General features: G+C 39.2%; 1 protein-coding gene across 5 annotated transcripts in view; it reads right to left on the bottom strand.

The window, feature by feature from the left end:
- Positions 1 to 3,132: 3,132 nt before the first annotated feature.
- LOC104613493 (uncharacterized) overlaps positions 3,133 to 25,481 on the bottom strand; it is a 40,520-nt gene continuing 18,171 nt past the window's right edge. For 3 of the 5 annotated variants that reach the window (XM_010281326.3, XM_010281322.3, XM_010281325.3), the window contains exons 7-11: positions 21,635 to 21,719; positions 11,334 to 11,494; positions 9,370 to 9,471; positions 8,700 to 8,922; positions 7,990 to 8,399 (exon numbers count right to left, since the gene is read on the bottom strand). In XM_010281326.3, the coding sequence (XP_010279628.1) occupies positions 8,266 to 8,399; positions 8,700 to 8,922; positions 9,370 to 9,471; positions 11,334 to 11,494; positions 21,635 to 21,719 (705 nt within the window). In that variant the 3' untranslated portion in view covers positions 7,990 to 8,265. Of the gene's footprint in view, positions 3,430 to 7,989; positions 8,400 to 8,699; positions 8,923 to 9,369; positions 9,472 to 11,333; positions 11,495 to 21,634; positions 21,720 to 25,481 lie in introns of those variants that run through there. The other 2 variants (XM_088900320.1, XM_010281323.3) reach the window with 1 other exon arrangement.

Below are 25,481 nucleotides of genomic sequence, written 5' to 3'. Positions count from 1 at the left end.
ACAACCTGTTTTGATATAAAAACTAAAAAAAAATAAGAAAAAAAAGATAAGAAAAGTTTTCAGCTAAGAAAGAGAGAGAATAGAGATAGAAGAGAATTGGAGAAGCTCAAAATTAGGTCTGGCCGCCCCTTTCATTAGATTAACTACTCGTGAATAAAAGAGAGTACAAAGACAAGTATGCCCTTAGTCAGCCACTTGTGAGAAGTTAAAAACACTCTTAACTTAAAACATAAACTAATGTGCCTAAGGCCCAACAACTCCCTAACTATGTATGCTATGTAAATAAAAAACATGTTATATTAGCCCAAAACTCAATACCACTCAAGTTGGGAATAAATGTCACACATTCCCAACTTGCGTAGATCAAGCTCCAGTTTGTTTCTTACAACTCCTTTTGTACGAACATCAGCAAGCTACAAGTCAGATGGAACATATGGCAAGCAAACTTTTCCAGATGTCACCCTTTCCCTTATATCTATCCACTTCTATATGCTTCGTCCTATCATGCTTTAATGGGTTGTGAGCTATGTTAATTGCTGCCTAATTATCACAATATAGCATCATAGGTTCTTCGGCCTCAACTCCAATTTCCCCTAACAAGGAACGGATCCAAAGGAGTTCTAAAATACCATGTGCCACGGCTCTGAATTCAGCTTCTGCACTTGACCTTGCCACAACTGTCTGTTTCTTACTCTTCCATGAAACTAAATTACCTCCAATAACAGTACAAACTCCTGATGTAGATCTTTTATCATCTAGACACCTTGCCAAATCAGCATCTGTGTAAGTCTCTAACTTCAACTATCCATGGTCAGCGAACAATATGCCTCTACCTGGGTGTCCCTTCAAATAGGAAAGTATCATAGCCTCCCAATGCTAAACTTGTGGAGCATGCATGTATTGACTCACCACACCCACTACATAAGAAATGTTTGGTCGTGTTATACATAAGTATAGCAACCACCCCACTAACCTCTGATATCTTCCAACATCCTTCACTAATTCACCATTTGAAGCATTTATCTTGTGGTTGTGATCAATAGATGTATTAGATGCCCTTGCCCCAAGTTTTCCTGTCTCCTGTAATAGAACTAGAACATACTTCCTCTATGAGATGAAGATCCCATGCTTGGACCTTGCCACTTCAATGCCCAAAAAGTACTTTAGTTCCCCAAGATCCTTGATCTCAAAGTCTTTGTGTAGATTCTTCTTTAGGGTATCAATCTTCTCAAATCATTTCATGTGACTATAATGTCATCCACATACACTATTAAAACTAACCCCAATGACCCCCTCCTCTTCACAAAAAGAGTATAATCAGAATGAGTTTGAGTATACCCAAACACAACCAATGCACTTCTAAACCTGTCAAACCAAGCTCCGGTGATTGCTTTAAACCATATAGAGACTTCTTCAACTTGCATACTTTCATTTTTCCACATTATTGTAGAAGCCAACTAGAAGGTCCATATACACCTCCTCCTGCAAGTCCCAATTGAGAAAGGCATTCTTCACATCAAGTTGGAAGAGTGGCCAAGAGTATGTAGCTACTAGTAATAGAAGAATCCGAACTGAACCCATCTTTGCCACTGGTGCAAAAGTTTCCAAATAATCTATGCCAAACCAACCTCGCCTTGTACCTTTCTATACTCCCATTAGCCTTGTACTTCATTGTATAAACCCATCTACGTCCAACCGTCTCCTTGCCATCAAGAAAATCCACAATCTCCCATGTCTGATTTTTAATTGAAGCTTTCATTTCCTCCTGCATAGTTGTTTTCCACTCAAGGGTGGAAAGGAAGGCCCTGTAGGAAGGGGTTAATCCACTATAGGAAAGATAATGTGAGATGCAATGAGCAATACACCTCCTCTTCTCTTTTCCGAAGGCAATAGGGAGATCAAGGTCATCTGCAATGGTGTTAGGAGCAGGGGTAGTAGTATTAATAGGAACTAAATCATAAAGGAGAACAAGAGGCATACCTGGGTCCAAGGTTCTAAATATCAATACAGGTCGATACGCCGGTAGGGCGTAGCGACCTATATTGATGCTTTTTTTGTATTTTATTTATTTTTTTTCAAAATCGGTTCAAAGGAGTCGATTTAAGTCCCGACTACCCTTTGAACCATGGCCTGACCCAATACACCCCCTGTAGGGGTGTATCGGGAAGGCCCTGCTACGTAATGATATTTTGAACCTTGCCTAGGTCTATGTCAGTCAAACCTGGAATCTCCAATGAGCCTATAAGGAGCTATGTGGGTCCCTCTGCTATGGAATCAACCTCCCTATGCTGTTGTAGGCGTTATCATGTGAAACACTAAGAGACAGGACACAATAGAGGTGGCAAAGTGGGTGAAATAGGTAGGTCAAACACTAGAATAGACAAAGGAGCTGGAATAGGAAGTGGTATAGATTACTCCCTTTCCCAAAACACTCCCCCTAAGAACCCCCGAGAAAAAAGTTGTGGATTCAAAAAAGGTGACATCCATACTAACATACCGAATTCCGGAGATTGGATTATAATAACAATACCCTTTCTGATTTCCTGCATACCCAAGGATGACACACTTCATCTTAGGATCTAGTTTTGAGTAATGAGGACCAAGAACATGGACAAAGCATACACATCCAAACACCCTTAGAGGAATATGGAATGTCCCCCCATTAGGAAAAAAAGGTTGAATAGAGTGTTATATCCAAGAACACGAGAAGGCACCCGATTAATTGAGAACACTATTATAAGAACTACATCACCCCAAAAACGAATTGGAACTGTAGAGCTCAACATCATAATTCTTGCTACTCCATAATATGTTTGTTCTTCCTTACTGCTACACCATTCTGTTGTAGAGTGTATGTACAACTGCTATAACAGATAACTCCATGCTCCAATAAGTATGATGCCAAGTTTTTTTTCAGAGTATTCCCTGGCATTGTCTAATCTAAACACTTTCACTCGTACCCCAACTATGTTAGCACCATCTGATGGAATTGTTGAACCAAAGACGCTATACCTCATTATGGGATCTCATCAAATATATCCAAGAGTATAGAGAATAATCATCCACAAACAAAAGAAAATACCAATAGCCACCCATAGAAGAAACATGGTATATAGCTCCCACACATTAGTATGAACAATATCAAAAACAGAAGAACATCTTTTATTACTTAATTTAAAAGAATGTCTATGATGCTTTCCAAGTTGACAACCCTCACTCCAAATTTGACAAATGATAGACTCAAACAATTTGGGAAATAAAACACAAAGAAGCAAAAGACAAATGTCATAACTGATTATGCCAAAGTATAATCTGACCCATTGACTCTGACTCAATACTCTTGCTGACATGATGACTAAGAAGTGCATCAAGAAGATAGATTCCATTTACCTCGCGACCACTCCCAATCGTCCTCTTTGATTCCAGATCCTACAAAACACAATGACTAGGGGAGAAAATCACTGAATAGTTCAAATTCTTTATCAAGCTACTAACAGATAAAAGATTAGTGCGTAGTCTAGAAGCATGAACGATAGAAGGTAGGGTAATGGTATCAGTTACCCTAACAAGACCCTTCCCAACAATGAGAACATATGATCCATCGATTGTGGAAACTTTATCTTTGTTAAAGCAAAGGTGGTATGAGGTGAAAATGGTGGAAATATTGGGCATGTTCTGAGGCTCCTGAGTCTATAATCCAAGGAGGTCCCCCCTTATCTGTAGTGGATAAATAATTTGCAGTGGCATGTGAACTACCTATGTGTGCAAACGAGGTAAAATGACTACCTCCTGATCCACCTACACCTTGCTGTCCACTTAATAATGAGTTGGAGATGGTTGTACCCTTCTGATTCATAAACTACCCATATCTCTCTAATCTGACCCTCACTACAACTGCTGCAACAGACTCTAGAGAGGTTGTAGTAGGTGGCCTTGATAAATCACTAGTCATTGCCATATTTACATTTCCCTTCTTATTTCTGATTCAACTCGGTACAAGGTGTGGGTAAAGCTTCCAGCAGGTATCTCTGGTATGTTTGGGTTTCTTATAATAGTCATTGATCAAATCCCTTTTGTCCTCCTTCCTCGGTTCATTTCCACCCTTGTCCCCACTTGGTTTAGGCTTAACTGTACTAACCATAACTGACTGCTAAGGCATGGGTTCCTCATCATCACATTCCTCCTACTCTTCTCTCCAGACACAAAGGCATATGCCTGGGAGAGAGTTACATTGTCTCGACAAAGAATATGTTTCTATGCAATATCATACTCAGGGTTAAGTCCGGCTAAAAACTCAAAAACCCTATTCTTCTCTACCAGCTTCTGATAACTTGTTGCATCTTTTCTACTTTCCCAAACCACAGTCTCCAAATGATCCATCTCCTGCCATAAGGTTTTGAGGGCTGAAAAATAAATAGCAATAGACTAATATCCCTACCTAGTAGCAATCACCTAGTTTCTCAACTGATAGGTTCTCGCAACATTCTCATTCTATGAATAGGCTTCTAGAAACATTACTTATATGGGGCAACATGGATTGCACAGCCAAGTCATCACCATGTAGTTCTCCTTTACCCACCGGGAATGGTTAGTTTCAGGTTTCTTTTCCTCATTGGTGACATACCCCAATTTCCCACGAGCACCAATAGCCATCTTTGCAGATTGTGACCATTCTAAGTAGTTTGTACCATCCAACTTGACTGTAGTGATGGTTCCAGCCCCGAATAGGTCTCCAACACCTCCTCTCTTGGATCCCATTTCTCCTGTAAATTTGTTTTCAACTCCATAGCCCTCCATAACTCCCAGAATAGATTAGGAAATCAATTTGAGATGAAAAGAAAGGTATTTATCTCCTTTAGAAACCTCAAACACCCTCTTGGAACCCTAAAAGCACCTCACTCCAAAGATTCCATTTTTTGTGGGAGCGAGGAGAAGAGAGATAAGAAGTTGTCACTCTCTCCAAAGACTTCCAAAAAGGTCGGGACTTGAATCGTCCCCTTCAGAAAACCTAAAGGAACCCTAGAAAACTAGAGCGCCACTTCCTAGGTCAAAATTAAAGAGTCCTACTATATCAGGACTCTCCCACTTTCTCCAGTTCTTCCTGATTTTGGTCTAAAACCCTAGACCAGCTACAAGGGATTGCAATTCCACAAAAAAGAATCTAAAAACTGGGCTTACCTACAGTCTTTGATCAGCCCTTTACCTCATCATGCAACCGGTCAATCTAGTGCTGCATGATGGAACAGCTCAAGAAATCTTTAAACTTGCTCTGATATCAAGTAGAAAAGTTTGGACAACCTGTTTTGATATAAAAACTGTAAAAGAAAGAAGAAAAGAAAGAAAATAAAAGCTTTTAGATAAGAAAGAGAGAGAAGAGAGATAGAAGAGAATGGAAAAAGTTCAGAATTATGTCTAGCCGCCCCTTTCATTAGATTATATACTCATAAATAAAGTACAAAGACAAGTATGCCCTTAGTAAGTCGGCTACTTGTGAGAACATAAAAATACTCTTAACTTAAAACATAAATTAATGGGCCTAAAGCCCAATAACTCCCTAACTATGCTATGTAAATAAAAAACATGTTATATCAGCCCAAAACTCAACACTTTACATAATAAAAAATCATATTTTCCTCTTTATATTATCTATTCTAATATTTGGGAACCTATTAACATTCCAAGTGAGAATGGATACAAATATTTCATCTCCTTTATTGATGACTTCTCACGATACACTTAGATCTATCCTATGCATTTCCAAGAAGTCCCTAAAATTGTGAAAGACTTTTAGCGTATGGTCTACACCTAATTTCAGATAGGGATTCAATTTTTTTCAATCAAATAATACCAATGAGTACTTTCATGGTGACCTCACAGATTTCTTTGCATTTTGTGGTTCCCATCACAGGAGCTCCTATGACAAAACCCCTTAACAAAATGGAATGGCAAAGAGAAAAAATTGCCATCTTCTAGAAGTTGTTTGGGGACTGTTGTTACAAATGAATGTCCCAAAACAATTTTGGATGGATATTGTTCTAACTACTACTTATGTTATTTCAATAGGGTGCCATCTCGGTTACTAGAATATAAGTCTCCTCATCATCTCTTCTTCCCCAAGACCCGAATGTTTCCTATACCTATGCGTGTCTTTGGGTGTCCGTGTTTCATTCTTGATCTCTCTCCTACTCGTGGTAAACTTGATCCCAAAGCTATTGTGTGTGTTTTCCTTGGTTATCTTCCTCAGAAAAACTATCGTTAGTTTAATCCCGTATTAAAAAAATATTTTCTTTATGGATGTTTCTTTCTTTGAAGATGTTCCCTATTTTCTTATTTCCCCTTAGGGGGAGAGTCCAGTTGAGGAAAGACAAAAATAGATACATGTTTTATTACTTTCTCTTCCTAATCATCCTCCATTTCGTGTCTTCCGAAAACAACATTACAAAAGTTAAAGCCAACAGAGTTCAATTGCCATAGAGCCGCTAGAAGCTATGCAACCAATGCCATCAGACTCTCAAGGGTTGGATCCTTCACCACACCCAAGTACCATTATTCCAGTTGATACCCCTGAACCTATTGATATTGACACTTCAAACTATGATATGGATTTCCCTATTGCAAAAAGGGTGTCAAATCATGCACCACACACCACCCCATAACTCATTTCCTATCCTATGAAAATAGCTCATCATCATTTTGTGCTTTTTCTATCTGCCGTTGATAGTGTTCCTCTCCCTAAGAGCATTGTAGAGGCTTTACTTGTTCCTAAGTGGACAAATGCAATGAAGGAAGAAAATCAATGCCCTACACAAAAAACGACATATGGGAATCAGTAGATCTTCCCAAGGAAAAGGAGCCAGTGAGGTGCAAATGGGTGTTCTCTATGAAACACAAGACAAATGGCACTATTGGAGAGGTACAAGGCTTGGCTAGTTGCAAAAACAGGTGGGTTTTAAGCAGTGTCAAACTAATCACACACTCTTTGTAAAGAAGGAACAAGAAAAACGACAACCTTGATTGTCTATGTGGATGACATTGTTATCACTGGAAATTGGGTCTCAAAGGTACAAAGGTTAAAGAGTTCTTGGCTACACAATTTAAAGTGAAGGATGTAGGGCCTTTATGCTACTTCATTGGAATTGAAGTTGCCCGCTCTTAACAAGGTATCTTCATTTCTCAAAGTACACCTTGGATCTTCTAAAGGATATAGGAAAACTAGGAGAAAAACCCACTAACACCCCTATAGATGTCAATCACAAGCTTGGGGGACAGTAGTGAGCCTTTAAAAGATCTAAAGGCAATACCAAAGACTTGTGGGCAGGCTTCTCTATTTATCTATTACTAGGCCCAACGTTACATATGTCGTGGATGTCCTCAATCAGTTAATGCATGCACCCAATGCAGCAAACCTAGAGGCAGCAAACAGGGTTCTCAGATACTTAAAGAAATCCCCAGGACAAGCCTTCTCTTTAAGAAGCATGGACATATGAGGGTAGAGGTTTACACTGATGCTAATTGGACCGACTCAGTGGATGACAGGAAATCCACCGGCAGCTACTGCACCTTTGTAGGAGGAAATCTTGTTACTTGGAGAAGTAAGAAACAAAGTGTGGTGGCCAAATCAAGTGCAGAGGCGGAATATAGGGCCATGTCACATGGAGTTACTGAAATACTGTGGACAAAAAACCTATTGGGTGAATTGGGCTTTCACTTTGATGATCCTATGTCACTCTATTGTGACAATATAGCTGCTATCAATATTGCAGCCAATCCAGTTCTCCATGATAGAAACAAGTACAATGAGGTAGACAAACATTTTCTTGTCTTCTCTCTTCTCTCTTCTTTCTACCTGACTAGAATCAACTGCCAACCTAATACAACCCTCTTTTATCCAAACAACCCTAGAGGACTCCAACTACATATTTGATCAGATTAATATACTCTATTAGAAAATAATCTACTATTACAATTACTAAAATAATTTGCAAATCATCAATCAAATGGTTAAAAGTTATATTAATCTTTTCCATACAAATGGTCTTTTAGGTGAGATCCTTTTGGACAAATAACAAATATGAACTCTACTTGCAGGTTAAAACAACAAATCTATTTTAAAGAATTTGATTGCTACAGTGTAAAACTATTGAAAATGAGTCCCACAAAAAAAAATCATATGAAAAGTTATATGGTTTAAGAATAATTGCTACAACACAAATATGGAAACAGAATGCGACAGCTGACAATTTGAAAGGGGATTGAACCTGGCCTTCATTGGAGAATCTGGCTACCATAGTCAGCATTGAATTTCTCGTAGCGATGAGCATGGAGATGAGCCGATGGTCTGGTGTTCTTCAAAGCAATCTCAATGTCGTCTTGTGTGACTGGACCAACCTTTGGCAACTCTGAGATCCACAAATAAAAATGTTCCAGATATCATTATTACATCTCTATGAAACACTGCACATGTCATGGACCATATACTATTTATCTATGCAGAAGTAAACTCACAAAAAAGGAAAGAAAATGGAAAGGTAAAATAGATGCTAAGAGTTACAGATTTCACAGATGTGAACTGAAAAGAGCATTATCTCAAGTGCAATTATATCCTATCTGAATAAAACCGATAGAGCTTTGTTTGATTAATTTAAGTTCACTGCATTAGATATGTTCAATCTACAAAAATAGATCATCCAGTTATATACCTTCCTCAGGCACCACTTCTTGCCTGTCCTCCAATTGTATCATTAACCGTCTCAGTGGCTGCATTGCAGCCTCTTTGCAGACTAACCGGATATCTGAACCAGAATAGCCTTCTGTCCTCTCCACCAGCAAATCATATGACAACTCGTCTTCACCAACCACTGATGGCAAGAGTTCTTCAAACATTGCTCTTCTTGCTTCTGGTTCCGGAAGAGGTACAAGGATCTTGTTTTTTATAAAGTCAATGGAGAACTTTGTATACATAGTAAATGTATAGGATCATCATCCATATCCCAACTATATGGTAAATATATAGGATAGTATAGATAAATGCATAGACATACATGGATGGTTAAATACATAGAGCTCTATACTTGCAAGATCAGAAGATCTACTCCCAACCCTATGCTTAAGTGACTATCAGCCGAGTGTGTAGAAAGTAGGAAAGAGGGAGTACACCATAGTCCTACCGCATCTGGGTACTGCATCCGTCCATGATGGACTAGCTAATCACCCATCCTGTCCTTTCTTTATCTTAGTACGAGATGTAATTATCAAGAGGAAAAAAAAAAGACATAAGACATTTTAGTTTCCATTACAATAATAATAACATAGAATTTTCTGACAGAAGTTTTAATTGTGACACCATGAATTGGCTAATTAAAAGGATACACGTTTCTCCAGACGCCGGAGCATAGCTGCATCTAGTTCCCAAGGAAGATTTGTTGCAGCCAAAACAAAAACAAGTTCATCTGTCCGCATCAAACCATCCATCTGCCCAAGTCATCAAATTTGAGAAAACAAATACAAACTATACTGAACTTCATGTCTAAAATACTAACATGATAAAGAAAAAATACTGATTTTACTTGATAAGAAAGAAGTATTGCTAAAATAAGAGGTAAGAGATGTAATTGAATAATAATAATAATTAATAATAATATGACATAAAAAGAAAAAGGTAATCAAAGAAGAACAAAAAAGAGAAAAGTAGTAGGTAGTTCACGATTCATCCACAAACAGATAAGTTTAATCACTATCATCTAAAGGCCATATAGAGAATAATTTTTTAATTGTATGCAAGCACAGAACAACAGCTTCAGTGGCTCCAAGGTATATTAGTATTATATTAACAGGATACAATGAGCAAAGAGGCAACACTACAATGAAAATTTTATGTTCAACTTAATGTAACGCAGCATTGGATTTTAGTAAGACTATCTAGTATGATTTCAGTGAAAGAAAACAGGAAGTTTTTTGTCACTTACTCTAAATATGGCATATAGCGTCTGGTTGTTAAGGTTCTGCATCTAGGGCTGTCAATGGACTCTGAAAATCTGAACCCCAATCCAACATTCAGTCTTACTAGTTTGGATTTGGTTCTTAGAACCTGCATCTGTTATTAAACAGATGCAGATTTTACCACATTCAATCCAATTATGACTAAAATTTGTTATATATGTTATAATTATACATAACTATATAAAGTTTGTAATTAATAAATTTAAATATTTTATATTTATATATATTTATTATATGTGTAAGTTAAATTATATATTGAATTTTGGATCGGATTTCAATTGGAATGTGGCTGGACCCAAATCCAAACCCAACCCGATTACAGCCATAACTGCATTTTGGACTCAGTATAAAAGGATATTCTGTGATACAAGGATAATTGTACATGCCTAGTATACTGGTATCATATCCAATACTTATCGGATAAAATAGTGGAAACTGCATGGATAATTGGGGGGGGGCTGGCATTACTTCGTGTAATGGTAAAATCTTGGGATGGCATGCATGAGAATGCGGGTTCAAGTCTGAAGGCAGCCACTTTGTGTGAAAAAAAAATGCCAAAGGTAGGACCATACCCAGTCTGCCCCATCCAAGACTAAAGATTGCTGGGACCAACATTGTGTAATGGTCTTTTTGGTCTTCTTTGGTATGCTTTAACAAATTACACTACAAAAATATCTGCACATGTTAGAAGGTAATTAAATTTGGCAAGACATAAGTCTTGAGAAATGACTTGTATATGTATGTATGTATTACATACACATGTTAGATGGGATACCTGTACCCACATCCATGTCCAGAATTTTTGGACATGTCCATGTCCATATCTGGGCATCATAGAGGGTTTGCCATGTAGGTGGCTAAGATGAAAGATTTCTTATATGCAAGGGAAAATAGGTAATAAGTCTCTAATATCTCGAGTTTCAAGGCATGAGTTTGGTATTTGGAATTCGTTTATTTGTTGTGAACCAGAAAACGCCTCTAGGACTTCTAATATTATTGGAATTTTCCAGTTCATGGAATTTCCTCCAGTAAGTTTACTATTTTCAAGAATAATTCCTTTACAGTACATGGTTAACAATAAAAGGAACTTCAGGAATAATGAATTCTTAATATTATTTTCTTTCAGGAATAAACGGAACTGCCATGAATGCCTAATGAGCAACTTTTACTTTCACAATGCCCCAGACTTGTAAAACTTTAATCTAAAAATCAGGTGTTTATCACCAAATGAACTTACTAGCTTTTTCTCTAAATAAAAAAATGTCTCTCAACCTGTACTTGGCATCAGCATTGATTTTTTTACAGTTTCATGAACTTGAGAAAATAGAAATCACCTGAATCAGTAGTTCAGTTTTCAAGCGGCGGCTTGCTTCATGTTCACTGCGCCCTTCACCTCGTTGACTAATGATTGCATCAATCTCATCAAGAAATATGGTTGATGGTGCATGATGCCTAGCAAGCTCAAAAAGAACTTTCACCAACTTCTCTGAATCACCTGCAATGTTGCATAAAATTGAAGTTACACCTCCATTGCATAACATCAAAATTGCATGTTGAGTAGTATCTGTATTCATATCCATTTTTGGACATCACGTTGAGTGATATCTAGTATAATAAGTTAATGAGAATAATGTCTAACATTTTCTAAATACCAATACACATTTTTCATAGTGATTATAGACTATAGAGTTTTCATCACTCAGATGTTAACCAAAATATTTAATGATTTCCACAATATAGCTGTTACTTCTAATAGCAACTCTCCAATAGGTAGCTGGATAAGGATGTAAGAGGGATGTATGTAACTCGTATCTACATTTCAGGAAGGTGACAAGGTGAGGTTCATCAGGCAAAGAAGATTAGAGATCTTAAGAAGGTGGTCGACAAGGATGTCCAAGTTAGTATAAGTTTGGGTTTGTTCTTTTAGGATGGAGAGTAACTTGTGTAGATGAATGATTGTAGGGTGCTATTTATCAAAAAAAATGATTGTTGGGTGCTGGTTTGTTTTTCTTTTAGGAGATTTAGAATGATATGGTAGGATAGTGTCGATTCAAAAGTAGTTAATTTCATGGGCAAATTGCAATATTGGTACTCTTTTGACTCTTGAACATGTGATAAGAGAAATGCAAAAGATTGCGAAGGACATAGAGGCTGAATTTAAGTGGGTTAGAAGAAGTGCTAACTGCAAATGGGTTAGCTGATTCCCTAATCAAATAAGGGGCTATGAGGCAGAAATTGTTTTGGGCTTCTATGTGATTTGAGTTTGAAAGTTGGGATTGGCATTCTTGTCACCAAGTTGTACTAACTACTTCTCTAATCAAGCCTAATAAAAATAAAATATATTTTCTGCTGATAAAAAAAAATATGGTGGGGTTTCATGAGTTTGGGTGTGCTGTCTGTGGCTTTGATTGTTTTTCCTGTATTTCCTGAGCTTTTGTCCTGGTTACCAATGTCTAGGCATGCAACTCAGGTTGGCCCAAGCTAGCATCTTACGCTGCTTCAGGCTCAGGCCTTCAGGCCAGTCCATTGAAATTTTGACAAAATCCCAACTTGAGCCTACTCAAGTTGCACCCCCACATGATGTCCCTTCATTTTCTTTAGAATAGAGAGTACGGGTCTGAATGTTTTGTCTGTTTGGGGGTGGTTTTTTCAGTAGTCAGAAAGGTGCCAGATGGTTTTGACTTTGGGTGTTTGGATTTGCTTTAGTGCCTTTTATTTTTTATTTTTTTACAGGTTTGTAGGGTTTTCTATTGAGTGCTTGGGCTGTAAGGCCTGGGTACAGATTGTATACCTTATTTATTTCAATGAACTTCTTACTAAAAGACACTCTCCAATAGGCCTAGAATGAAGTTTCTTGATGCCTTTTTTATCAATAACTTCAAGCTTTCAGTAAATTTAAGAAGATGGTATAGTACAATGAGTAAGAATACAACATAAAGTCATTGAGAGAAAAAAACTCTTATCTCGCCCCAAAACATAGACCCCTTGCTTGGCTAAAGTATTTGCAAAGAAATTAGCACTGCGCTTACACCAACTTAAGTATACCTCCATGTTTCTTGTTAGCCACTAAAATTTTTTCTTCTATTGCAAATCACATCTTCATTTCCTCACTTTGAAGCCAATTTACAACCAATTGAGTCCCCTTCCATAATTAACTTCCTTATGTTCAAGTCCCTTGCCCTTTGCACTCCCCATCATTGCTGAAACCTCCACTCTAAGAGAGTCTCCCCCTTCCCTGCTGGTCCTGAATGTAAAGCACAATTGTTTCCCCTCTTCATCCCTAAATACACCTCCAATTCCTGATAGTCCTGGGTTCCCCATGCTACTACCATCAAATTTGAGTTTGGCAAACCATGTTTCTAGTGGAGACCAAGTATGAATAATAATAGTCTTGTTTGAAGCAGAAATCACCACTTCCTTCCAATTTCTGAGAATGTCATCAGTTGTAACATTAGAAAAGATGTAACACCACTACCATAAAATTTGATCTTTGCATTCTAGTCCGTTTGCTTCTTGTGCTCCCTCTGTCTACCCAGGTACAACTGTAAATTCGTTTTTAGTGGCTGACTTGTGTTTTGTGCCTGAAACAGGTGCACCAACAGCCCACCCGCAAACAGAAGACTGCACAGGGAAAAGTTTAGAGGGAATATGAAAGTGAAGGCGAACAAAATCTGGAATATGATTTGCACAGAATTTGAGATTTTGCAACGGAAGGAAGATACAGTGGAGAAGAATGGCCAACATGAAAGTGAAGGAACTAAGTTAATTTCAAAAAGTGAGAAGGGGGAGCAAAAGGCTGAGAAACTGAGGAGGGGGGGAAGAAGAGATGAAAAATGATACTAGGGAGAATGAAGGTAAATAGGAAAAGAAAAAGAAAAAGAGAACAGTTGTGGAAAGGCTAATCTCTGATGTTGAGGGAGACTTAGAGTTTTGGAGGTCCTCTTCAGTTGCTCTCATGAAAATCATTAGCTGGAACTTGAGAGGCTTAGGAAGTGCGAGGAAGAGGAGGGTGATTAAGGATTTACTAAAAAGGGAAAAGTCTGAAATTGTGATGTTGCAAGAAACATAACTATCAGAACCGGATGAAAGGTGGATTAGGAGCTTTTGGAGATCTAGGAATATAGGTTGGACCTCGTCTCCCTCATGGGGAGCCTCAGGGGGACCGGGGAATCATCACTCTTTTGAATTTTCAGTCTCAATCATAGTTTTCAAGGCGCCAAGGCGAGGCTAGGTGACAGGGGGGCACCTTGTCGCCTAGTCACCCCTAGGCAATGGATTTTTTTATGTAGAAAACATAGAACCTAGGGTAGTTCCCTAGGTACCAGAACCATATTTCCTTAATAAATTATTCATAATTTTCAAAAGAAAAGTATAGAGTTCATATTAAAGTATAGAAAATCAACATATTCATGAGAAAAATGAAGGAAAAGAAAATTCAAAAAATATAGGGGTTGAACCCTTACTTTTGTTATAGGAAAAGAAGAAAAGAAAATGTGTAGTAGTAGTAGTAGTAGTTAGTGAAGGTAGAGTTCGTGAAGAGTGGCAAGCAGATTTCTAAAAGGGAGCTAAAGAGACTTCAATGGGATTTGAAAGAGCAAAAGAGAACAAAGCCTAGGGCGGATAAGGGAAAATCAGTGATTGGAGCTCAATGAAATTGTTAAGTTGGAACGTTAGAGGGTTGGGAGGCCAAATAAAAAGAAGTTTGGTAAAAGAATCACTGAGAAGAGAAAACCCAGATATAGTCATTCTCCAAGAAACAAAAAAAGAAGTGGACAGGAAGAGTTTCTGAGAGCAATTTGGGAGATCCATGGAAAGAAATGGGTTGTTCTTCCTGCTGTAGGCACTTCAGGGGGAATTATCATTGCTTGGAATGAAGAGGAGGTCTCGGGCACTGAAATTGACAAAGGAGAGTTCTCAATCTCAGTTCTTTTCACCAATAACAATGATGGCTTTAACTGGATTTTGACTGGAGTATACGGACCAAACACTCCAGCAGATAGGCAAAGACTCTGGGAAGAGTTGGATGCTCTACATGAATTTGAGGATATCCCTTGGGTAGTAGGAGGAGACTTTAATGTCACAAGATTCTCTAAAGAAAACTCCAACAGAAGAAAAGTAACTAGAAGCATGAGGGACTTCTCCAGTTTTATCTCAAGACATAACCTCTGTGATCTCCCCCTCCACAATGGCCAGTTCACTTGGTCAAATCTGCAAGAAAACCCAACAAGCTGCAGACTAGACAGGTTTCTGGTAACTTCAGATTGGATGGAAAAATTCCCAAATCTCCTCCAAGAAATCAGACCTCGCTGCATCTCAGATCATTGGCCTCTAGTCCTGAGAACAGATACGGTCAAGAAATGTAAACCCCCCTTTAGACTGGAGAAAATGTGGACGTTACATAAAGACTTTCACAAAAAGATAGCTTCCTGATGGGAGGAATGTAAAGCTGAAGGCTGGGCTGGGCATAGATTGCTGCAAAAATTGAAATTCCTGAAAAGAAAACTGAAAGCTTGGGGGAAAAAAGAATTTAAATCATTTGCAGAGGAAAAAAGTGCCATCCTTTTGGAGTTGGAAGATCTGGATAACAGGGAACAATCAGGAGTTCTGGACGAAGATAGAAGAAGGAGGAGAGATGATTTAAGGAATCTTTGGGAAAAGGTAATCAGAAAAGAAGAAATCTTCTAGAGGCAAAGGTCAAGAGTCAAATGGTTAAAGGAAGGTGATAATAACACAAAATTCTTCTACAGCTACGCGATGGGAAGGCGTAGAAAGAACCTTATCTCAAAAATCAAGGTGGACCAGAGGGAAGTGGAAGATGCTGAAGAAATCACAGAAGCATTTCTTAATCACTTCAAAAATCTCTACTCCAAGGGAAGTGGTAGGAAGTTATATTTAAGAGATTGGGAAGGACCGACTCTAGCAGAAGATAAGAGAGAATGGCTCGAAATGGATTTTGAGGAGCAAGAAATAAGAGAAGCAGTTTTCGAGATGGATGGAGATAGAGCCCCGGGCCCGATGGCTTCCCCATCTTTTTTCAGATATGCTGGGAAATCGTAAGAGTGGATCTTTTGGAGGTCTTTAAGGAATTCCACTCCACGGCAGTTATAAACAAAGGAAATAACTCTGCGTTTATCTGCCTAATCCCAAAGAAAAATGGTGTCATGGAAGTGAAAGACTTCAGACCAATAAGTCTAGTAGGGAGTGTGTACAAAATCCTGGCAAAGGTCCTAGCAAAAAGATTTAGAGAGGTCCTAAAAGAGCTGGTCTCTCCAAATCAGTTTGCATTCGTGAAAGGAAGACAACTTGTAGACAGCATCCTAATTGCAAATGAAGTTGTTGAAGATAGAAGAAAGAGTGGAAGGAAGGGCTTTCTTGTGAAGCTAGATTTGGAAAAAGCTTACGACAAAGTAGACTGGGACTGCCTCCTCCAAATTCTGAAACTGAGGGGTTTTGGAACGAAGTGACTGCAGTGGATGAAAGGCTGTATAAGTTCAACCTGGTTCTCAATCTTGATCAATGGAGAGCCCAAAGGTTACATTAAAGCAAGTAGGGGTCTTCGACAGGGCTGTCCTCTCTCCCCTTTCCTTTTCACTTTGGTAATGGATATCTTTAGCCAGTTCATGGAAAAAGCCAAAACCCTAAACTTAATAAGGGGTTTGAGGTAGGAAGAGATGCCATAAATATCTCCCACCTCCTATTTGCAGATGATGTCATTCTGTTCCTAGAAGCAGATTTGGAGAACATCAGAAGTATGAAAAGAGTGCTTCAATGCTTTGAATTAGTCTCCGGGTTGACGGTTAATTACTCAAAGAGCAGCCTAGCAACTATAAACCAAATTGAAGATTCTCTTCTGGGAAGTTTCAAGGAAACACTGAATTGCCGAGTGGAAAACTTTCCCCTTTCTTATTTGGGATTGCCCCTTGGTGGGAATCCAAAATGTCCAAACTTTTGGGAGCCAGTGGTGGAAAAATGTGAAAAGAAATTAGCTACTTGGAAACGTTGCTATCTCTCAAAAGGAGGCACCCTTATAAAGGCTTCTCTTGCAAACATGCCTGTCTATTTCCTTTCAGTATTTCAGATCCCAACCAAAATCAAATCACAGATCAAGAAGCTCCAAAGAGACTTCCTATGGGAAGGTGGAAATGATAGAAAAAGGCATCTAGTAAATTGGAGTCAGGTTTGCAAGACAAAAGAGGCTGGAGGGTTGGGAATCGGACACCTAAAAGAAAAGAACAATGCCCTACTCGGAAAATGGCTGTGGAGATTCCCCATTGAATCAAACTCCCTATGGACAGTTATCATCACCAGCAAGTATGGGTTAAATGCCAACGGTTGGGACTGCAATCTCCGCTCAAACCGGCTAGTCTCCTCAGCCCCTTGGAAAGGTATCACCTCCATTCATAACCTCTTCTTTTCTTTCACAAGATTTAGGGTGGGTAATGGAAATAGAATAAAATTCTGGACTGATCTGTGGTGGAGGGATTCCACCTTGGCAGACTCCTATCCTAGGATTTACAGCCTTACCCTAAACAATGATGCAACCATTTCTCAGTGCCTCCCCTATTCCTCCAATGAAAGCAACATTAACTTGTGCCTCAGAAGACCCTTAAGGGAACCAGAGATAAGCGAGTTAGCTGACCTCCTCCTCTCCCTCAAAGAAGTTTACATTTCCCCAAACTCCCAAGATTCCCGAATCTGGAAACCACACCCAGGAGGTGAGTTCTCGTCGAAGACTTTTTTCGAAGCTCATGTAGCAGAAAACCGAGACTGTGGTTTCCCCTTCAAGAAAATCTGGTGCAAGCTTCTCCCCCCATGTTTGTATCCTCTGTCTTTGTGAGGGTGAGACAGCTGATCACCTCTTCATACACTGCCAGGTAACCAGAAACATCTGGAACTACTTCCTTCAGCTAGCTGGGTATAGTTGGGTGGCTGCCAATCACCTTCAGGATTGGATTTCTCAATGGCATGGAAGAGGCCTGAGCAAGAGAGGGAAGGCTTACTGGCTGATAGTGCTTCAAGCAGTATTCTGGGAAATCTGAGAGGAAAAGAACAATTGTCTGTTTGAAAATAAGGCAAAATCTAAAGGTGAGCTGCTCAATCACATTGTTTATCACTGTAATCAGTGGGCTTCCAGCTTAAAAGAATTCAAAGGAGTCGATATCAACAACCTCAACAGGAATGTGGTCCACTTTCTGCACTCCTCCCCATACACTCCTCACACCCCTAGAGTCCCCTCAACAAGAAGGGCAAGAACTTGGACTCTAAATTTTGATGGCAGTGCCCTGGGTAACCCTGGAGTTTCCGGTATAGGGGGAATCCTAAGAGATGAAAATGGACTCGTTTGCTGGGTTTACAGTGGACCGATTGGATTAGCTGACTCTGCAAAGGCCGAATTATTAGCAGCCCTTACAGGGATTCGCCTAGTCAGCAAACTGGGAATTCAGAACTTCTCCATCGAAGGCAACTCAGCAAACACCATAAAATGGTTAGGACAACAGGAAGCTGGACCGTGGAAACTTAGTCACTTCTTATCAGAGGCAATTGATCTATTGGCTCTTATGAATTCTTCTCTGTACTGGATTCCAAGGGAGCTAAATGCTACTGCAGATGGTTTAGCAAAACTAGGTGCCAATCTGGAGTCCTTGTATTGTGACAAATTTCCTCCTGTATAACTCTCAGGGGTCTGTCCCCTGTCATGTATCTGTACACCTCCTTGTGTACCTCTTTCTCTTTTTTTTGAAACCAGTTAATTTTTCTCAAAAAAAAAGGTTCAATGAAATTGAATTTTGATGGGAGCAGTCAGGGCAATCCAGGGCACTCTGGAATGGGAGGGGTCTTGAGAAATGAGGCTGGACATACTGTACTTCTTAATTTAGGTCCTTTGGAATTTGGGGATTAGGTCAGAACAGAACTATTAGCAGCCATACAAGGAGTGCAACTCACAAATCAGTTAGGAGCAATGTTTTAAAAGGTGTGGGAGGCATACACCTAGAGGCACCCCTCCAGGCGAGGCGTTCCCAAAATGCCCTGAGGCGTATGCCAGAGGCGTTGACACCTCTGAGGCATACACCTCTTGCGCTTTTTTCATGAAGCATGACGCGCATCTGGTATAAAAAGACAGAAAAAAAAAGAAAAAAAAAAGGAAAGGAAAGGAAAAGAAAGGAAGGGAAAAAAAAGAAAGAGAAGAAATAAAGAGAAAAGGAAAGAAAAGGAAAGGAAAGGAAAGGGAAGGGAAGAAAAGAATGAGATCCCCCCTTCCTCTTCATCCTCCTAACCCCCCTCCTCTTAAGGAGGCTTGCACCTCCCTACGTTCGGGAGGCTTACGCCTCTTGCGTTCTGAACTACGCCTCACACCTCTAGGTAGTGGAACGCCTCGCGTCACGCCTCCGCGTTTTAAAACACTGGTTAGGAGTAAGACAGCTTGTTATAGAAGGGGACACCAAGGTGGTGGTGGGGTGGTTGCAAAACCCTGAGGAAACCGTATGGTGCTACAGAAATGAAATCCAAAAATTTAAGTGGCTGACAAGGAATGTTAGTACACAATGGGTGGGGAGATCAGCAAATGCTTTGGCTGATGGCTTAGCTAAGCAAGGGACAAATAGTGAAGTTCTGTTTTAGGCTCAGCTGTAATGGTTATCTTTTACTTTTCCTTTTAAGTTTCTTTGTAATCAGTTGAGAGAGAGTGCAGCTCGCGCCTCTCCACGGGCTGTTATATGAGATTTCCATTATCTATTAAAGTAATGAAACTATCTTTATTCATCAAAAAACATTAGAAAAGATTTCTAGAGACTTGAGACAGTGGGCCACCCTAACCATTATCGTTTCAATTAATCCTTCCTTGCTTCTTTCCTTTTCCAAAAATATCCTTGAATTCCTTTCTTCCCAGATTGTCCATAATCTTGCTGCTTTAGTGCATTTCCACATTAGCCTTCCCCACTTATTTGCCCACGAAAAGGAAGTTGGAGCAAAAAGGCTTTGCACATCAGTGGGAGGAGCCTACTTGCACCCAAACAAAGAGAGAAACCATTCCCAAAGGGGTAGGACTTCATTGATGGCCTTCCAAGGAGATGCTTGATTTGCCCTTGCCAATGCTCCAGCATCCCATTCATTATCCAAGAACCCATGAATACTCACAATCACCCTTGCCCATAACTCATCTCTCTCTTGAGGCATTTTCCACAACCACTTCCTTAACAGAGCAGTTTTCCTCCTTTGTACATTCCCCATTCCCAATCCCCCTTTATTTTTATCCCTACAAACCACTTCCCAGTTCCCACAAAAAATCGCTTATTATCTTCTCTAATCTCCTTCCCACACCTACTGGGATCTTGAACATTGACAAGTAATAGACCAGTAGGTTTGAAAAGATAGATTTTATCAAGGTTATCCTTCAACCTAAGGATAGATACCCTTTTTCTAACAGAGCAGTGTTCCTCATCTGTATGTTCCCTATTCTCACTCCCCCTTTATTTTTATCCCTACAAACCACTTGCCACCTTATCCTATGGTCCCTCTTACCTTCCCTTGGCTCCCACAAAAAATCTCTTGATGTCTTTTCTTCTTTTTTCAATAAAACTATCCTAATTATACAGATATAAGGGAGCTTCCAATCCATCCCTTCTTTTTTCCTTATATTACCATTTTCTTTCTTTCATCTTTTCTTCCCTAAAACAGGGGCTACTCCCCTTCTCTTCTTCTTGAGAATGAAATATTTTTCATCAGTAACTGTAGAAATTTATTAATTTATAAACAGAATTATGTAATATGTACAATATAAACAGAATTAGGGACCTAACAAGAGTCATGATTCCTTTCATTATGCATATATACTTACTTCCATGGTCCTTCACTCCCATTTCTAAGTCATCCAACAACAACAGCTCAGGAATCTCCTTCCACTTAGAGGTGCAAGTCGAACAGACTAGACTGGGTTTTAGCTCAACCTAAGAGTTGGGTCTAAAGTCGAAGCCTGGGGTCAAGCCCAAACAAGCCTAGCCCAGATTAAAACTTAATGCACTCAGGTTGGACTTAGGCCCAGGCCAGATTAAACCATACATATATGCATATATGCATACATGCATACATATACCCATACACGTATACCAATTTTTAGTGTGGGTATATGTATGCATGTATGCATACAATATACATGCATGCAAATATTTGTCTATATATGCATATATTACTGTACATGTATATAATTGGGCCAGGCTCAGGTTGGGATATGGGCATAGGGCCGAGCCCAGCCTAAAAAATTAAAATGCCCGAACTTGTGGGCCCAGGCCTAGCCTGAGGATCAAAAATCCCAAAGGTTAGGACCATACCCAGTCTAGGACCATACTTTTGTATGTCAAGTATTTATCAATTTTTTTCCAAAGTTGTGCCTTGCTTTTCTGACTATTTGCCCCACCTTGCACCTTGAGCCTTGGGCATTAAAAGGCCTTGGCAGTTGGCACCTTTCTTTCGCCTCTCACTTTAAAACACTGTCTTCAACCAGGTTCCCATCTAGGACGGAGGGTGGCACACTGTAATACTCTCTTCATTCTACATCTTTATGTGCATACTACTTAAATAACTTTTTTGACCATTCATCACAAAAAGAGGAAAAATAATGTCAAAAGGGATTGTAGCATACCGCGCCATTTGCTAACAACAGATGAAGCTGAAATATTGAAAAATGTGGTTTTACACTCGGTTGCAACAGCCTTGGCCAGCATAGTCTGCAAATGTGAAGAATAATTCAATTATTATACTGTCCTATCGGACTACATAATTCAATAAGCAATTAGTCATACTTAATATCAGTTGAACCTCATAAATAGACAAGGAAATGACATAAGGTAGGATTTGAATTAATGATTCATGCATAAGACAGAATTATAATAAAGGTTAAAATTGTATAAGGAAAAGCTTTGACTTCCCTCTGTTCACATGAGTTTATATGACCTCATATAGCCACTGTTCACAAGGTTTGAGGAAAATACCCCAGTTCAACGCATATTCAGAATCTGTACTGGCTAGACATTATTAACCTATTCCCAAATTTCCCAACCAATAAGATATGGTGATTCGATAAGAACTTAACTTTTCTCATTAATTCAAGGCTTCAGGTTAGGCCAGTATAGATGAAACATCATGAAGGAAAATTTTTAGGCAGGAATGGAAATGCCTCCTTTGTATGACTATTATGATCAGCTAATTCAGTAGCTAATTTTCTGTCATGGGAAGAAGTCCATAGATTTGAGGTAGTGTGGGGGTCCAGCCTTGCTTGCTAGTCAGTAGTCAGTGAGGATCTTTTGCATAAGGTGGGGAATTAGGTGAAGGAAAGGAAAGAGTCAATTGGCTGACCACTGGCCATGGTAAAACTATTCCCTTTTTTTATTTCATTTAGGAGTGTATATGCACTATCTTTCTTCTTTGACCACTAATTTTTTTCTCAAGTATGAATAAAACATGCATGCTCTGTTGACTGTTCATCATCATCATCCAAGCTTTATTCCAACTATATGAGGTCAGCTACATGAATCTTGTTTTGCCAGTCCATTCTGTTTAATGCCATAGAACATAGCTGGCTTTACAGCTATTTTATATAATTTTCCTTGTGATCTAAGCAGACCTGCATGATCTGTTACTTATTATAAAAAAAAGAAAAAAATTACGAAAGGGAAACTCCCTAACCTCTATTCTGTTATAAGATAATTGTTTCCTTTGGGAATTGGGTCAGTGCTAAAAGCCATTTTACTTTCATCAAGATTTCAACTAAAATATCTCTCTCTTCCTAGAAAGGCCTGGAAATAGTATTTCTATATATTGTGCTAAGCAGTCAGCACAGATAGAGTATTGAATAGACACTGGAAATGGGAATCTTTTCAAAATTCCAAAGAATAAATATAAATTCAGGTATACCTATAAAAAAATATATAAATTCAGGTATTTCATTCAATATGCAAGACCATGCTTTAATTTCTCCAGTAAGTATCCTTTTGGAGTATTTGAATTGTACCAAAAAAAAAAAAATGAAACTTCTAGGTTTTATAGAGCTTTCCAGTGAGAACATCTGTTTTGTTATAACATTTTATAGATGCAACTCCAGAGAAACATGGTTCTTGTAAGTTGCAGGATGGTGAGAAGGTAATAAGTGTTGAAGCACATTCTAGGACAGCAAGGGGAAAGAAGGGAAAGAAGGGAAAGAAGGGAAAGAAGGGAAAGAAAAAACAAAAAGATCAGAAGTGGAGAGATTAATTTCAGATATTGAATTTAGTGGGAGAGGGAAGAGGAGGAAAGCACCTAAATAGTGAGTTGGAATGTAAGGGGGCTTGGGAGTTCTAGGAAAAGAAGTATAAAGGGCATACTAAGAAGAGAAAAGCCTGATGTTGTGATGATACAGGAAAATTGCCAGCGCTAGACAGAAGATGGGCAAGAAGTGTGTGGAAATCAAGAGGTGTGAGCTGGATTTCAGCTCCCTCTTGGGGTGCTTCGGGGGGAATAACAACCTTTTGGAAAGAAGATGGGGTGGAAGTTTTGGAGGAATTGATAGGCAATTTTTCAGATTCTATGAAATTTAGAAACTTGGAGGATGGAGCAGTTTGGGTATTAACCAATGTATATGGGCCCAACAGATATAGAGAGAGAAATGAGTTACGGGATGAGTTTTATGCAATTCATGGTTTGTGGGAGGGACCTTGGTGTTTGGGTGAGGATTTCAATGTAACTAGATTCACAAGGGAATTAAATAATCCTCAACAGACCATTATCACCAGTATGAGGAAGCTCAATAACATTACCAATAATTGCCAATTAAAGGAATCTCCCTTGTTGCAAACCATGTTTACGTTATCTAACTTTCAGGAAAACCCAACCTGCTCCAAACTGGACAGATTTCTCTTCAATGAAGGGTGGGAGAATCTTTGGAGGGGTCTAGTGACAAAAGATCTACCTAGAGTTACCTCTGATTATTGTCCTATTATGCTAGGCAAGGAACCTTTAGGTGGTGCATCAAGGCCTTTTAGATTTGAGAATGTATCTGACACACACGGACTTTATACAGAAGGTTGGAGAATGGTGGTAAGAGGAGTTGAGGGGTGTGAAGTGGAAAGGAGTCTGGTTCCACAAGAAACTGAAAATGTTGACGTGCAAAATAAAAGACTGGAACAAAGATCATTTTGGGAGACTAGAGGAGCAGAAAACCACCTTACTTTCTTGTATTAAGGAATTGGACGAGAAGGAATCCCAAAGAATCATGAATGAGCAGGAGAAAGTTAAGGTGGAAGCTGAAGGAGTTGGAAAGTGTCCTCTAATAGAGAGGAAATTTCCTGGAGGCAAAAGTCTAGGAATAAATGGATTAAGGAAGGAGATGGAAATACCAAATATTTTCATGCAATAGCTAATGGGAGGAGGAAAATTTGTGGCTAAACTAGAGATAGATGGAGAAGTGAATCAATCCCAAGAAGAGATAGCAAGGCTTTTTGTGGACCATTTCAAGTCAATTTTGAGAAGACCCCTATTGTCCAAAGAAAGATTGGAAGGTTTAGATTGGCCTAGGCTAGAGGAGAGCCACTTGAGCTAGCTAGAAAGGAATTTTAAGGAAGAGGAAATAAAACAAGCGGTCTTTTCTATGGATAGATCACAAGCCCCAGGACCAGATGGTTTCACCATGGCTTTCTATCGGGATTGTTGGGAAATAGTTAAGGAGAACTTGCAGTATTCAAGGAATTTGAAAAGACATATAATCAACCCTGGAGCTAATGCCACTTTCCTAGATCTTATTCCTAAAAAGATTGATGCTAAGCAACCTAAAGACTACAGGCCCATTAGTTTGGTGACTAGCATTTACAAAATTTTGGCAATGGTGTTATCTTTGAGGATCAAGGAGGTTTTACCCAAGGTTCAAAATATCAATACAGGCCAATACACCAGTAGGGGCGTATTGGCCTGTATCTTTGGTCACCTTTTTATTTATTTTTCTTTGAAACTGGTTCAGAGGGGTCAATTTAAGGCTGGTTTACCCCCTGAACTAGACCAAACCCCAAAACTCCCCCTGTAAGGGCATATCAGGAAGCCCCTAATACGATATGTATCGGTCGATATGTCCCAATACGTTGCGATTTTTTTGTCCTTGGTTTTACCCTCTCTCATTAGCCAAGCTCAAGGAGCTTTTGTACAAGACAGGAAAATTATTGATCAAATACTAATAGCAAATGAGTGTGTGGTATGAGGAGATCTAGGAATCGAGGTTTTGCTTGTAAATTGGACCTTGAGAAGGGGTGTATGATTTGGTGGACTAGAGTTTTCTCTTAGAGGTGCTTAGGATCTGTGGCTTCAAGAAAAGATTGTGTAACTGGATCTCGGGATGCCTCACTTCAGTTTATTACTCTGTGCTAGTCAATGGAGTACTTTTTTTTCAGACAAGGTGATCCACTCTCCCCTTTCCTATTTACACTAGTGGCAGATGTGCTTAGTAGATGGATTTCCAAAGAAGATTG

The sequence above is a fragment of the Nelumbo nucifera genome, chromosome 3, assembly GCF_055504915.1.
Source record: "Nelumbo nucifera cultivar China Antique chromosome 3, China Antique-T2T, whole genome shotgun sequence".
Lineage (NCBI taxonomy): Eukaryota > Viridiplantae > Streptophyta > Magnoliopsida > Proteales > Nelumbonaceae > Nelumbo > Nelumbo nucifera.
This window is presented reverse-complemented; position numbering and strand designations above follow the sequence as displayed.